Here is a 13,482-nt window from a genome sequence, read left to right as displayed (position 1 = left end):
GTCAGCCTGACCTTGGTACCAGGGAAGATTATGGAGCGGTTCATCCTGAAGACACTCACAGGGCATGTGCAGGACAACCCAAAGGATCAGGCCCAGTCAGCATAGGTTCATGAAAGGCAGGTTCTGCTTGACCAGCCTGGTCTCCTTCTACGGCCAGGTGATCTGCCTGATGGATGAGGGAAAGGCTGTGGATGTTGTCTACCTGGACTTTAGTAAAGCCTTCGACAGCGTCTCCCACAGCAATCTCCTGGAGATTGCTTGTGGCTTAGACAGGGTTACTCTTCGCTTGGTAAAGAACTGGCTGGATGGCCAAGCCCAGAGAATGGTGGTGAATGGAGTTAAATCCAGTTGGCAGCAGTCACAAGTGATGTTCCCCAGGGCTCAGTTTTCGGCCTGGTCTTGTTTAATATCTTTATCTATGATCTGGATGAGGGGATTGAGTGCTCCCTCAGTAAGCGGGCAAATGACACCGAGCTGGGAGGGCGTGTTGATCTGCTGGAGGGTAGGAAGGCTTTGCAGAAGGATCTGGACAGGCTGGGTCAAATGGGCTGAGGTCAACCGTATGAGGTTTAGTAAGGCCAACTGCTCGGTCCTGCACTTGGGTCACAGCAACCCAATAAAACGCTACAGGCTTGGGGAAGAGTGGCTGGGGGGGGGGCTGGCTGGAGAGCTGCCTGGCGGAAAAGGACCTGGGGGTGCTGGTTGACAGCCAGCTGAACATGACCCAGCAGTGTGCGCAGGTGGCCAAGAAGGCCAACAGCATCCTGGCCTGTATCAGAAATACTGTGGCAAGCAGGAGTAGGAAAGTGATCATGCCCCTGTACTCGGCACTGGTGAGGCTACACCTTGAATCCTGTGTTCAGTTTTGGGCCCCTCACTACAAGAAGGATGTTGAGTTGCTGGAGTGTGTCCAAAGAAGGGCAATGAAGCTGGTGAGGGGTCTGGAGCACAAGTCTTATGAGGAGCAGCTGATGGAACTGGGGTTGTTTAGTCTGGAGAAGAGACCTTATTGCCCTCTACAGTTACCTGAAAGGAGGTTGTAGTGAGGTGGTTGTTGGTCTTTTCTCCCAAGGAACTAGTGATAGGACAAGAGGAAATGGCCTCAAGTTGTACCAGGGGAGCTTTAGACTAGATACTAGGAAAAATGTCTTTACTGAGGGAGTGGTCAAACATTGGAACAGGCTGCCCATGGAGGTGGTAGAGTCACCGTCACTGGAAGTGTTCAAAAAATGTGTAGATGTGGCACTTCAGGACATGGTTTAGTGGGCATGGTGGTGTTGGGTTGGTGGTTGGACTTGATGACCTTAAAGGTCTTTTCCAACCTTAATGATTCTGTGATTCTGTGTCATTCTATCCAATACAATAGAAAGAACTGTATTGATACTAAGACTTCTCTTTAGTCTCCTCTCAAGTCTCTAGCAGAGCGAACAGGCCATTTGCTTTCTTCCCATAAAGGAAATCTGGAAAATTAAAAGGGAAGGAGGAGGGCTCCATCTAGATTCTTTAATTCCCTTTCAGCTTTTCTTATTTTTCTCCCTACTTATTCATATTTCTTCAACTTCAGAATGGAGCTTAACTCTTGAAAAGCAGATCTTATTGTCCTCTGTGTCAACTACATACATGGGAATAGTGGATGCAGAATTTATATGTTTATACAGAGTTAATGTCTTTATGTACTAACAGATGTGAGATACCACAGATGGCGTGTGCATGGAACTGTGCAGTATCACCTACCTACAGAATGTGAAACTGCTGAGGCTACTTCCAATGCTATTTTTAAATTGAGATTTATTAAATTGGTGTCTGTAGAAACAAAAAGAAAAGAGAAATTTTAAGCAGCAAAAATCAGGAAGCATTTACTGCTTGATTCTTGATTTAGAAAGAAAAAGATCAGGCAAGAGGGATGGATCATAAAATTTGAGGTGCACACAGCAAAAAAAAAATAGTTTTAGTAGGAGCTGCATATTTTGGATTTCCATATTTTAAAAAAATATGTTGACTTCTCAGATGAGGTTACCGTCACATTCCACAAATGCTTTCAGTAACATTGGTTAAGCTTAATCTATTTGGGCAAGGAAGTATACCGAAGATTGTCTAACATGCTGTGAGTGGCAACAGCTAAATCCCTACACTGTCTTCAGTTAGTAATACTGTAAATGGTCTAAATGTAGTTCTGATGTTCAGAGTGTTCAGCTCTGCTGTCAAAATGGTGTCTTCAAAGAGGCAATTTTGCCACTTAGATTGTTTCAGTTTTGTGGTCCACTTGCTGAATAAATCTACTTGTTATTTATTTAGTTTGTTTCTAAAATTTAAGACCCCCAAAACCTTCAAGGTTCAGAGTGAACAATTCTGAGGCAAGCAGTGAACACGAGTATCTAATTAACATAAGGTTTTCTTTATTCTTACTTCACATGTAAGAGTGTTTATAACATTGAATCAAATAGGCAATAGATGTATGTAATTGTACATTACATAGGAATCATCATTCAAAAAGAGTAGCTATTATATTTTTATCACGTGTGATGTAACAAAGTGATCTGGAAAGAATGGAGTGTGATTAAAAGATTAATATATAGAATGACCAGTGATCAGGAAACAAAAGCTAAAAAGACATGGTGTGGTCTTGGACTTAAGTGTGTGGTGGTTAATCAAACCATGTTCTCACAGGGAATGGATATTATGACTCATGCTAATTCCTTGGACTAAAAAAAAATTGTTTGAGAAGCTGATTTTTTCTTCCCCAAGTTCTTTCAGAGAGACGGCCCAGAGAAAACATACTATATCCCATAAAAACTGTAGAACTGTGGATTCCACAATGGTAACTTAATAGAAATGTATTATGTGTTATCTTATACAGCTGTAATTTAAAAGATTATGTTTAAAAGACTTTGTATGACAAGAATGTGTCATTTGTACAAAAAAAGAAAGGTGTAATTACCTTATAATTATGTAGGTTCAGTATAGGACTAGAGGGTTTAGATGATCCCGGATGTACTATTTATTATCACGTTCTGATGATATGACCCTGTCTGTATTCCTGAGGTTTCAGTGCCTCATTTTTCTTACCTGTAAATTTGACAAGATAAAAAACTTGTTTAATTGCACTTACAAAGTCTGTCTGGTAAAAATTGCTAAGGTGGCATTAAGTTCTCAAGTCTTCCTGCATTTACTTTGCTCAGTCTTCCATTCCATCGGGACAATAGATGGCAGCAAATCTGCATTTGGGCAGTCGTCTTTTTACCCGTGTAGAACGCACGTACAACACCCATTTCTCTGTGTTCATAGGCAGCACTACCTAATAGGTATAAACTGTAAAACCTAGAAGAGAGTTTGACGGTAGCAGTTGGACTCACTTGGAAGCCTTTTTGTCAGAGGCAAAAAAACCCAAACAGATGTTGTCAAATCAGTTAAGTTGGCTAAAGGATGAGCATATGCATTTTAAAAGTTCCTGAATCGAATCAATGGTTGAACGGATATATACATGTGTTTGCATATACATGCATAAAATATATATGACCTTTTTTTAAAACACACACTCAAGTATTTTAAAACACTCATTATAAATTAATGTAGCAAATAAACATAATGCAACCACAGTCTCTGAAATTATAGAAACAATCTAGATTTCCTCTTGGTGAATTACAGTGGCTTGCCAATTTAAAAAAAAAATGTTTCCTGGATAAGTGTAAGTAGCAGTAAAATCCATCTGTCAGGGCTGACAGAATGATGAACTTAAGGGAAAAATATGTCCAAGTATTTAAGCATTTGCTTAAAATAGAATAGTTAGGGAGACGGTTAAAGTTATCCTTTCATATTACGCTGTCTGCTGAGGCGGATGGGCCCTTAGCATAGGAGTGGGTGTATGCTAGTGGTGCGTGCAGGTGAGAACTGATTCAGGGAAGAATGGCATCATCAGCTAGCAGGGTAAACCCACAGATAACAGAACATTAAATAATCGTTGGAATAGAGGGTGGAGAATAGAGGCTTGGCAACAGACTTGGGAGCAGTCTGCTAACAGCAAAAATATAATAAATTAATATGACGGTACCTAAAAATTAAATTTGGACAAAAACTGAATCTCTGCAGCTGAGGGAGGTACTCATTTTTCGAGTAGCCCAGGAAGCATTTGGCAGGGCTGACCGTTCTTAGCTGTGCCAAAGTTAATTATGGGGAAATATCAGCTGCTGCAAGGAGGTATTCTCAATGTGGCCTCTTGCTACAGCTCTGTATCACTTATGAATCAATGAAAATTATTAGAGTAACCACATTATGGGTAAAATTTGCAGCCACATTGGAATTTTCTCTTTAGGAGTAGCTGACCTAGAATAGACATCTCAAAACAGAGGGGACATAGATAAAAATAATTGATTCAAACTGACTGCAGAATGCAACTGTAGTCAAGCTTTGAAGTATTGGAGGTAACGCTGAGGGGGTGGGACAACCAGTGAATAGGTAATTACAAAACCAAAATGAATTCCCAGAGAACAATGAATTAAAAATGATAGTATTTCTTGGGTTTTACTATATATATTTGCATTTTAATGCTGTTTTAATGATACATTGTTTTGTGGAAGCATGTATGGTTTTTATAGATTATATGACAAGATTCCAATTATTTTACAATGTAAAGTCAGTAGACACCCAAAAAAACTGTAGCATTGGTGTGTGACAGAAATCAGGAGAAAGGCTAAAAGCTGGCATGATTTGTTTGCTAGCATGATACTAACAGTGTCCAATTACCTTAAAAATAGTGATTTTTACTTTTTTCTCTTCAGTCACCTGGAACTTTCTTTGTATTTTGTACATTACAATCATGTAAAGTAGAGTGGACAGAGGTAACTGGGCTAATTGTATGGGACAATAAAGATGAGGTCAAAATTCAACTGATACATTTTATTCAGCTTATTATACTACAAAGCATAATACTTGTTTTTCTGAACTTAAAGTTTTCGAAATGTAAGAATGACTTATATAATGACGTAAGGGACAGCAAGAAGAATAGTTTATCAAATGTGTAAAAACATACAGAAAAGTAGTGATTCAGAAACTCAGAAAGCAAGTCTCTCTTTAGATATCTGATGTTAAAGATGGCACATCTGCACTTGAGTATGTCCTAAAATACACTGTCTTGTGTTTGAATATCTTGATACACGTTCGTATTATATGCAGTACATATCATAGAGTGAAAGGTATGTGTAATATCTTTTTGGCAGAAATGTTGTCTTTTGTAGGATCTCATTTTGAGATTTTGTGTGAAGAAAGATGAGTTTATTCACACGATAACAACTGATTTGTACTTTGGATTGTTGGCCATTTTACCAAGTATTTTACTATACTTGGTAATCATGTAAACAATGCTTTTTGATACAGTATGGCACTTAAATTATTTGTAGCTCTGAGTTTTCAGAAAGTTTGAAAATTAGCCTATATATAAGCTAACAGCCTTATGGATTCTGATTTGTGCCTCTTTTTTAATGTGGTCCTTTAAAATTAGGCAAAATGCAAAAAAAAAAAAAAAAAAAAATTACAAAATTGTAAGTGCAGTTGATTGTTTAATGCTAAGCTACCATATGTAGCAGCCAGGAATTGAATTTTCTGAATTATCTGAATTTTCCACTAGAATGCTCCAAGATGGATGTGTATTTATATATATTTATATATATAAATGATTTTTATATATCCTATGGAATATAAAAAGAGATGTATATATATCTTAAATCATGTCAGACATTACATTTCAGAGTACACACCGACTTCGTGGAATTCATTGGTTTTTTCATTGCTAAATTAGAGGCTATGATGCAGAAACAGACTTACTGTTTTGAGGGACTGTAAACGAGCAATGCTGTGAGCAGGAGAGAGAGTGCTGGGTGACTGTAGTGCATGACATAGAGGTGTGTACTCTTGGCTGTCAGATTTTGCTCTTACCTCTCCCACTAAATTCACGCCTGTTTGTCTGTAACTAAACCATTCCAAAACTAGGTTGATACTATATTTAAGGTTACTGGAGGAAAGTAAAGTGTTAAGTATCACTTCGGATTGAAAGACTCTGCTTTTTATGCATTTGGTTTAAGGGACTAATGTGGATTGGCAGAGTCCCCACTAAGACTGTGTTTAGCCAATGTCAAACAGTTTGTCTAATCAGTCTGTTGAGCTTCCTTAGCTTAGTTGCATACTTCACAGCCACCTCTGAAATACGTGTGTGTAACAAGCACATCCAGGAGGGCAAGTAAGAGTGCCTTGGCAGAGGAGGTGAAAACTCAATCAGCTGACATACAATGTGTGTCTGTGTTGGGGGGAAAGACAAACAGCCTGCTTTTTTGGATAGATCTGTCCCACAAAATTTAAGTACAAAAACATTTTTTCTGAGTGAAAATAAAGTATGTACCCATTTATACCATTTTGTTTCATTTTAAACAGAAAGGATAACTGTAAGTGCATGTGGAGGTAGTGTGTACCAGAATTTCAAAAATAACATAGAACTCTCTATATGCAGAGATTATCTGCAGATGCATACAATTACTTCATTTCATTTCATTTCACTTCGGCATTGCAGCAGAGTCTGCTTTAAAGGATGACTTCACTGAACGGCTGACTCATTTAGATGTGGGAAACAGAGATGAAGATACCTGGGTTTTGGATTGCAGATTGGGGCATTCAAATCCGTTTGCTCATTCAAGTGAGAAAGAGAAGATCAACAGAAATGTGTTGCATTTGAGCCTGGAACTGAATGTGAGTAGAACTCTATTCATGCTATATTGGGTTTCAACAAGCATTTATTATATACAGTTACATTTATGGTATGAATTTGTTTCTGGTATGTCTAAAGCCAAGTTCCAAAATATCTGACAAACTTCAAAGTTTTGGATGGGATACAGTTTTCCAGATGGTTTGTGAGCCCATATGCCTATGTGCAGCTAAGCCTGCGAGAAACACATACATAGAAAAATTAAAATTATAGAAATAGATTAAGATACATGATGTGTCATTTCTAAAATCATGATGGATGTTTAGTTCAAATTAGTTGTTTTCCTGGAAATGGGTTGCAGGAGCTAGCAACTAGGAAGCAACAAGGACAAGAACAGGTACCACGAAGATTCAAGTCAGTAAACAGTGTGGGTGCACATGTTGCAGCTGTGCACACATGCATGTGTGTGTGCGTGTACACAGCCCAGGACTGCAAGGAGCTATGCTGTTGCTTCTTAAAGTTTTGGAGCAGCTGAACGGGCACTGGAGTCAGACTGGCCATGAATTTGACAGGAAAAGTTTCTAAACTTCCTGGGATATATGACACTGAAGCTGAGTTAATCACAGTGTGAGACACTTGGTCAACACGGCCCTGTCTAATCCAGCTGGAAATACTCATATGGTCTCGGGATGAGCAGCAACCAGCCTACAGATAGACACATTTTGGCAGCAGTTTTCAAATTGGAAGGAGAAGGGAACAGAATGTAGTAGAAGAGAAACATGGAAAGGATGGAATGGTTGCGAGAAAATGCATTAAAGACTAGACTACATAATACAGTTTGTGCAAAGAAACACCAACACAAATTTATGTAACAGTGACATCTATTGGTAGAGATACCAGAACTGACTTAGAAGTACATTTAAAATGTTCTAGTGATGCTTACACTCACTGTTGCTGTTCTCTTGAGCTTGTTACAAAATTGATTTCTTGTCCTAACCTCCTCTTCCTAAAATAATTAATTAGAATGTAGTTGTAGTACTGTGAAGGTGCAGGTTTATTCTTGTAATAAAATGTTGAGATGAAAACAAGTAACTGGGCTGAAAATAACTGTGATGTAGTTGTTATCACTGTTACAAACATGTGCTACAACAGGAAGAACCCAGTCCATGAGGATACTTCGTCTGCATTTAGAAAGTGCTTGTCTAGAGCAGGAGGAGTTCCAAATTAAAAGTCATTTAAGAACAATAATTTGAGTAAAATAAGAGACATCTAAGCTTAGTAAGCAGTTTGTTTCCATTTTCTTACTCTTTTTTAAGCAGTGTTTTCTGTCTAAAAGTGCAATTAGCTGCATTATGAAAAAGGGAATTATTTCTGTTTCTTGTAGTTAACAAGGAAGAATATTTATTCCACAATTTTTAAGAGCATGACTGATGGGGTGTTAGTGACCCACCAGTACACTTTATCGTGCAGCTCGCTCCCTGTGACTTTCTTGAAAGTCTTTCGGAACAGAACTCTGGGCTGAATTACTTGCAGAGCCCTTGCATCTCAAAGACTATTTATCTGCTTCGAGTCCACGTCCAATTGTGTGACAAGGGATAGGAGGAGGATCTGCCAAAAGAATGATAGTAAGAAGGCTGCTGCTGGTGCTCCCATCAGAATCTGTTTGGACTGCAGCACTGCTATAAGCAGCCCATAAGAAAGATAATGGCCAAAAATAGGCTGAATGAGTTGTTCCCAGATACTGGCTTCCCTGTGCATTCCTCAGACTGGACAACAAGACAACTGTGGTAAAAAAAATGTGCCTGTGTCTGAAGAGCAACTCTGAAACAAAGATGATGTTTCCAGGAAATAGCAGCTGAAAAGGACCAATTTATTTACTCACAGTCCCACTACACCCAGTCATGTGATATATGGCCCTTTCCTGCTGTTGGAATAAAAAGTTTAGCTTGATTGATCAAAAATGCACGACTGTTTTAAAATGCAGTTGTATTCCTAATAGTAACAACGTGAAAAAGAGCGCTTCTTATTGAAATAGCGCTGCTTTCTGTGGATTAGGAACATCCTTACATAAATGTATAATATATTTGTATGTGTGCATTTACAGTTATACTAGTGTTTGCTTATGTTATTGAAAAGATGTTTATGTTTCTATTAGTTTGAAGGAGGCAGGTAAAGTAGATGAGGGAGTTCTGCTCCGACAGGAGTTTTGAATGCACAATCTGTATTGGAAGCCTGAATAAAACCCCTGTGTTAGACTTTAAATCTTAGGTGAAGCGTGCTGTGTTCTCATTCACAATCCAGAGTATTGGAAGCCTGAATAAAACCCCTGTGTTAAACTTTAAATCTTAGTTGAAGCATGCTGTGTTCTCATTCACAATCCAGCATAGAGAAGACATAGAGATACAGAAGATAATAGAACAAAACAGAAATGCAACTCCACCCTATTCTTTATACAGCATTTCATCTTAGATAAGAAAGCATGTAAATGAGATGTGAAAAAGCAGCTAAAATAACTATTAATAGCTAGTAATTACTTAAATTCTGGTAGATTATTTGACGTGACTATATGGATTTTATTTTATAAATGTTTTTGTTTAACCTTTAGACTATTATATCATACTGTAGATGGGGAGCAAAAGGCCTGTTGAAATGAAAAGAAAGTGAAAAAAGAGCAACCTAGAAAAGGAGAGCACAAAGGGACAAGATTAAAAATACATTTCCATTCTTTGTTACGCTAAGTGCTGGCCTTTGTGCCTTCACGCACAAAGATCTCAATCAGTTTACTTACAAGTAACAAAGACAGGGAACAGAAGATCATTGTGAACTGTGTATGTCTGCTTGTTTTATCCAGGAGATGAGCCAATATATCTCTTCTGCAAGTTCTGCCTCAGAACTACCATTGGTTTTTTCATATGATGTGTTTTACAGGCTAACTGTTCCATACAGTTATTGATCCAATAGGCACTCCTTCAAAATAGTAAACTGGCTTTCTTAATGTGCTTTCTGGTTTTATAACCATATAACAATTACGATCTTTTTTCAAATTCTCTAAAGTAGCCCATATTTCAGTGTCAAGCAGAATTTTGGTGAAGATGTTAAAAACCACATTGCATTACAGCGCCCTACACCAAGTGTGTCTGGTGTCCACTCATTCTGTTAGCATCATGCAATGCTGAATTTTGATAAGAATTACCATATCTATGTTTCTGTTGCTACATCTAACCTTAATTACTTACATTTAGAGCGATTATGTTGGTGATACCTCAAGCCTCAGGAAAATTGCTCACATAATGGTCTGTAGTGAGGTAACAAGGCTGAGAATAAGGATGAAAATCCAGGACTTAACAGATTTCCTTCCATCTTCTGTGCCTTTTCTATTTTAGAGCATTTAGGAGTTAAAATACTAAGTATAAAATGAGATAAACAGCAGGAGAGACAGACAGGAGAGCAAGGGAATGTTAAGATCATAATCAGGCAGCACAGTAAGCACAGGGCTGGGGACAGGGCAGAGGGCAGGGCTGTGTCAGCTGAGCTTCAGATCAGTTCAAACTGCCTGAGCCACAACCACAGCCTGCTGTTTCATGTGGCTCTTCTGAAGCCTGACACGATTCGTGCACATTTGATTCTTCGATTATTTTCAAGAGATTATACAAAGTTTTCTTGGTTTAAAGTTCTTTATGTTGAAAAACACGTGGCTGTTTTGTAGAATGTGTCTTCATGCCTCGTTCATGTTTCTCTAGTTTGTTATTACAAGTGATCTGAAAATGCGATCTGAATAGATATGGGATCGGGAAGCCTTGAACCCTGCCGTATGATGGTGGTAGAAATTAGATTACTTTATTCTGTCTTATTGTGTGTTTTCTTCAAAGCTAGTTTTAAAACCTACTTCAGGGAAGCTCTTAGACACATCAAGAACAGAACTGGAGTGAGTTGTAGGTGTGGCTTCTGTCTGTAATGAAATGTAGGTCAGAAAGGGTGTGGATTATTAAATGTGCTTTAAACTGTAAGGAATGATTGTCCTTTTGTATAATTAGTGTGTTGACTGCCCTGAAAGTTGCTGTGACAGGTTTTAGGGGCTTTTCTGAGGCACCAGAGAGCTGTCCATTTTATTAAGTAAAGAGACTTGTAATATTATCATAACTGATTTTTTCTAGAGATTTTGAAGTTGTTTCTTCCTTCAGATGCAGTATTACAGCCTGTTCAGAGAGAGTTTCCTTATGAGATAGATCCACCCAGCATTAAAACCCTTCTGCTCCATCTCACTTGCACATCAGAATATGCTGATCTCCTTCTTGTGTAAAAATATTAAGGGCACATATCAATGTATGTGTTTTACCCAGAAACACTCTATCGGGTAAGTACCAATGTGTATTTCATAATCAGTTATCCTGTCCCTCAACAGGGGTCTGTCTGCTAGGGTGATCATCAGACTGTGAGAAACAAGTCCTTACAAAGGCGTTATTTGAGGCCGGGGCTTTATGGGCTGAGTGGTGAATTTGACTGGCTGGCTGTGAGTTTTTGATCATTTCTCCAGGGGTAGATATAGAGATGAGTTCCTTTGTTCATCCTAATGCTCAAAAAGCTTGAAAGTTTCTTCTCACTTCCTAGAGTTTATTATCAAGAGGAGAGGTACGTGTAAAGCAGTATCATTTTCTGCAGGCTTGTGAGATTACCTCTGGTTTTATAAGGTATATTTCTACTTCTGCACTTTCAATTATTCAGTGTTCAACTCTGGGTTTTCTAGCATCTCAACACCTAGCATCTCACTGCATGTGGCTTCACACTCAAAGCACCATCCTTTTCACTACTAATTTGATCGTTGTCTTGTAAATTTTGTTGGTATGTTGTTCAGACATAAAGTATGGTTTTCCTGCTAAGTCCACTTTTTTAATCTAAACTTTTCATACATACTATTAAAATCTTAAGTAGTTAGGTAGTGGCTATTTCAGTAACCTGCTTATGTACAATATTCATAGGACTGTTACAGCTTGGTGACCCTAGATTATTACAGAAAAGTTTTATTGTAAGTGTGGGTTGTCATTAATATAAACACATAAATAAATATTTTGGCATACTCTGAATAAGTATGTTTAGTTTAAAAGGTACCATGAAGTTGTTCATATAGGTATATTTTTTGTTAGTGACCAACAAAACTGTTCTTGAAAAATATGATTTAATGTTTATACATCTTAAGTTAGCCAATCTCCAAATAAATAGGTACATAAATAAATAAGCAAGGCATAACCACAGAAATTACCAGGACAATGAAAGTCCTGTGGCTGAACAATAAAAATAGATGTAAATTTAAATGTAGAAAACTTTGGTTCAGTAGGGTCACTTTGCCCCAGTTATTTTGTCATAAAATGAAATTCAGAATTGCCGTAGATTTGCCTTCAAGCAATCTTGTTTTAGGGGAAATCACCAGTGCTGAGGTAGCTGCCTTCCACTTCTCTTACTAACCCTGGAATTATAAGAGTAGGTTGGCATAGGGAGCGATAAAGACTCTATGTCTCTTTCCTTATGTAGAGCTTCCTTTCGTGATATTAATCTGTATTAAGCCTAGAAAGTCAGGGGAGCCATGACCTGTCAGTCGTTTCTGTCCTTGGCACCTAATGATTAAGCATAGCGGAGATGCAAGTCCAGAGCTTACTACAGGAAATGGCAGGCAGTAAGGCAGAAGACTGTTCTACGCTAAATCACAGATAAAGGTGGGAATGGTTCCAGTGCCCTTTGTCTATAGGTATGCATGCAACCTTGTAATTGAAAAGTTGTCTGTAAGCTTCATCTAAGCCCTTAGTATTACAATCTGACTTTTGGGAAAATTTCTTCCTGCAGTAGAGACCGATGACTTTTGCTGTTAACTTTATGGTCTTTTATAGTATATTGAAAAGGTAAACGCAGGCCTCTTGTATGGTCTACATTTTTAAACCTTAAACCAAAAGTTAAATGTGTTGGGGTATTTTATTTTTGCTTGTCTGTAATATTCAGCTTTTCAGTAAATGTTTTTCAGTAATTTGACACTGTGGTGTGATCTGCAGACGATTTCCCTATGAAGGACAGCTTTCCCCATGTTGCTTGTTTAAGATTACTTATCATAGCTAAATGACTGACTGTAGAATGACCCACTAATTTGGATGCAAAAATAAAGAAATAGTATCTTTGAATTTTTAGGGTACCAATGTGGAAATTTGACTAAACTTCTTAAAGGCCAGGGAATAAGAAGAATACAAATTCCTGCAGATTTGCAGTCTCTGTCGTTCCAAAAATAAGAAAAGGAACAAAAGTGAAGACTTGTGACTGGAACTTGACTTTCTGAATATCAAAGGTGCTTAAGAGTATTTTGTACTTTCTTTATACGTGTGTTATGAAAAAAAACACGTATTATCCCTGACAGCTTCTGTTAATACTGAGTTCTGCAGTCTTGAAGATTTCCCTCAAGTGTTTTTGCCAGTATTAACTAAAACAAATCTCACACATATAGCATTACTGTGGCAATATATATGGCTGAAAGTTACCAAAAAAATATGTCAGCAGAGATTGTTCTGGTTTGCAATAATCCAAGTTTGGGTGCAGTGCAGATGGACAGCCTGAGCGCTGGCTGTTTACCCTGCCCACCCGAACAGTTCCTAGCCACTGGGTGTGGCGAAAGCCTTTGATAAGTACCTGTGTACAGTTCACAGAAATAGCTGTGCAGAGTTAGGACAGTAGTAATATGAAACCAGTCTTGTGGGTTTTTGTTCATGGCCCCGGAGGCTGAAATCTGCATTCCAGATGAAACCTGCAGCAAATCGGAA

General features: G+C 38.2%; 1 protein-coding gene across 1 annotated transcript in view; it reads left to right on the top strand.

Moving 5' to 3' along the window:
* Positions 1-13,482, top strand: part of LOC104617023 (formin-1-like) — a 43,924-nt gene that overhangs the window by 29,765 nt on the left and 677 nt on the right. Inside the window, exon 2 of the mRNA XM_010282233.1 lies at positions 6,557-6,732. Within this exon, the coding sequence (XP_010280535.1) occupies positions 6,557-6,732 (176 nt within the window). The remainder of the gene's footprint in view (positions 1-6,556; positions 6,733-13,482) is intronic.

The sequence above is a fragment of the Phaethon lepturus genome, unplaced genomic scaffold, assembly GCF_000687285.1.
Source record: "Phaethon lepturus isolate BGI_N335 unplaced genomic scaffold, ASM68728v1 scaffold622, whole genome shotgun sequence".
NCBI classification, from domain to species: domain Eukaryota; kingdom Metazoa; phylum Chordata; class Aves; order Phaethontiformes; family Phaethontidae; genus Phaethon; species Phaethon lepturus.
This window is presented reverse-complemented; position numbering and strand designations above follow the sequence as displayed.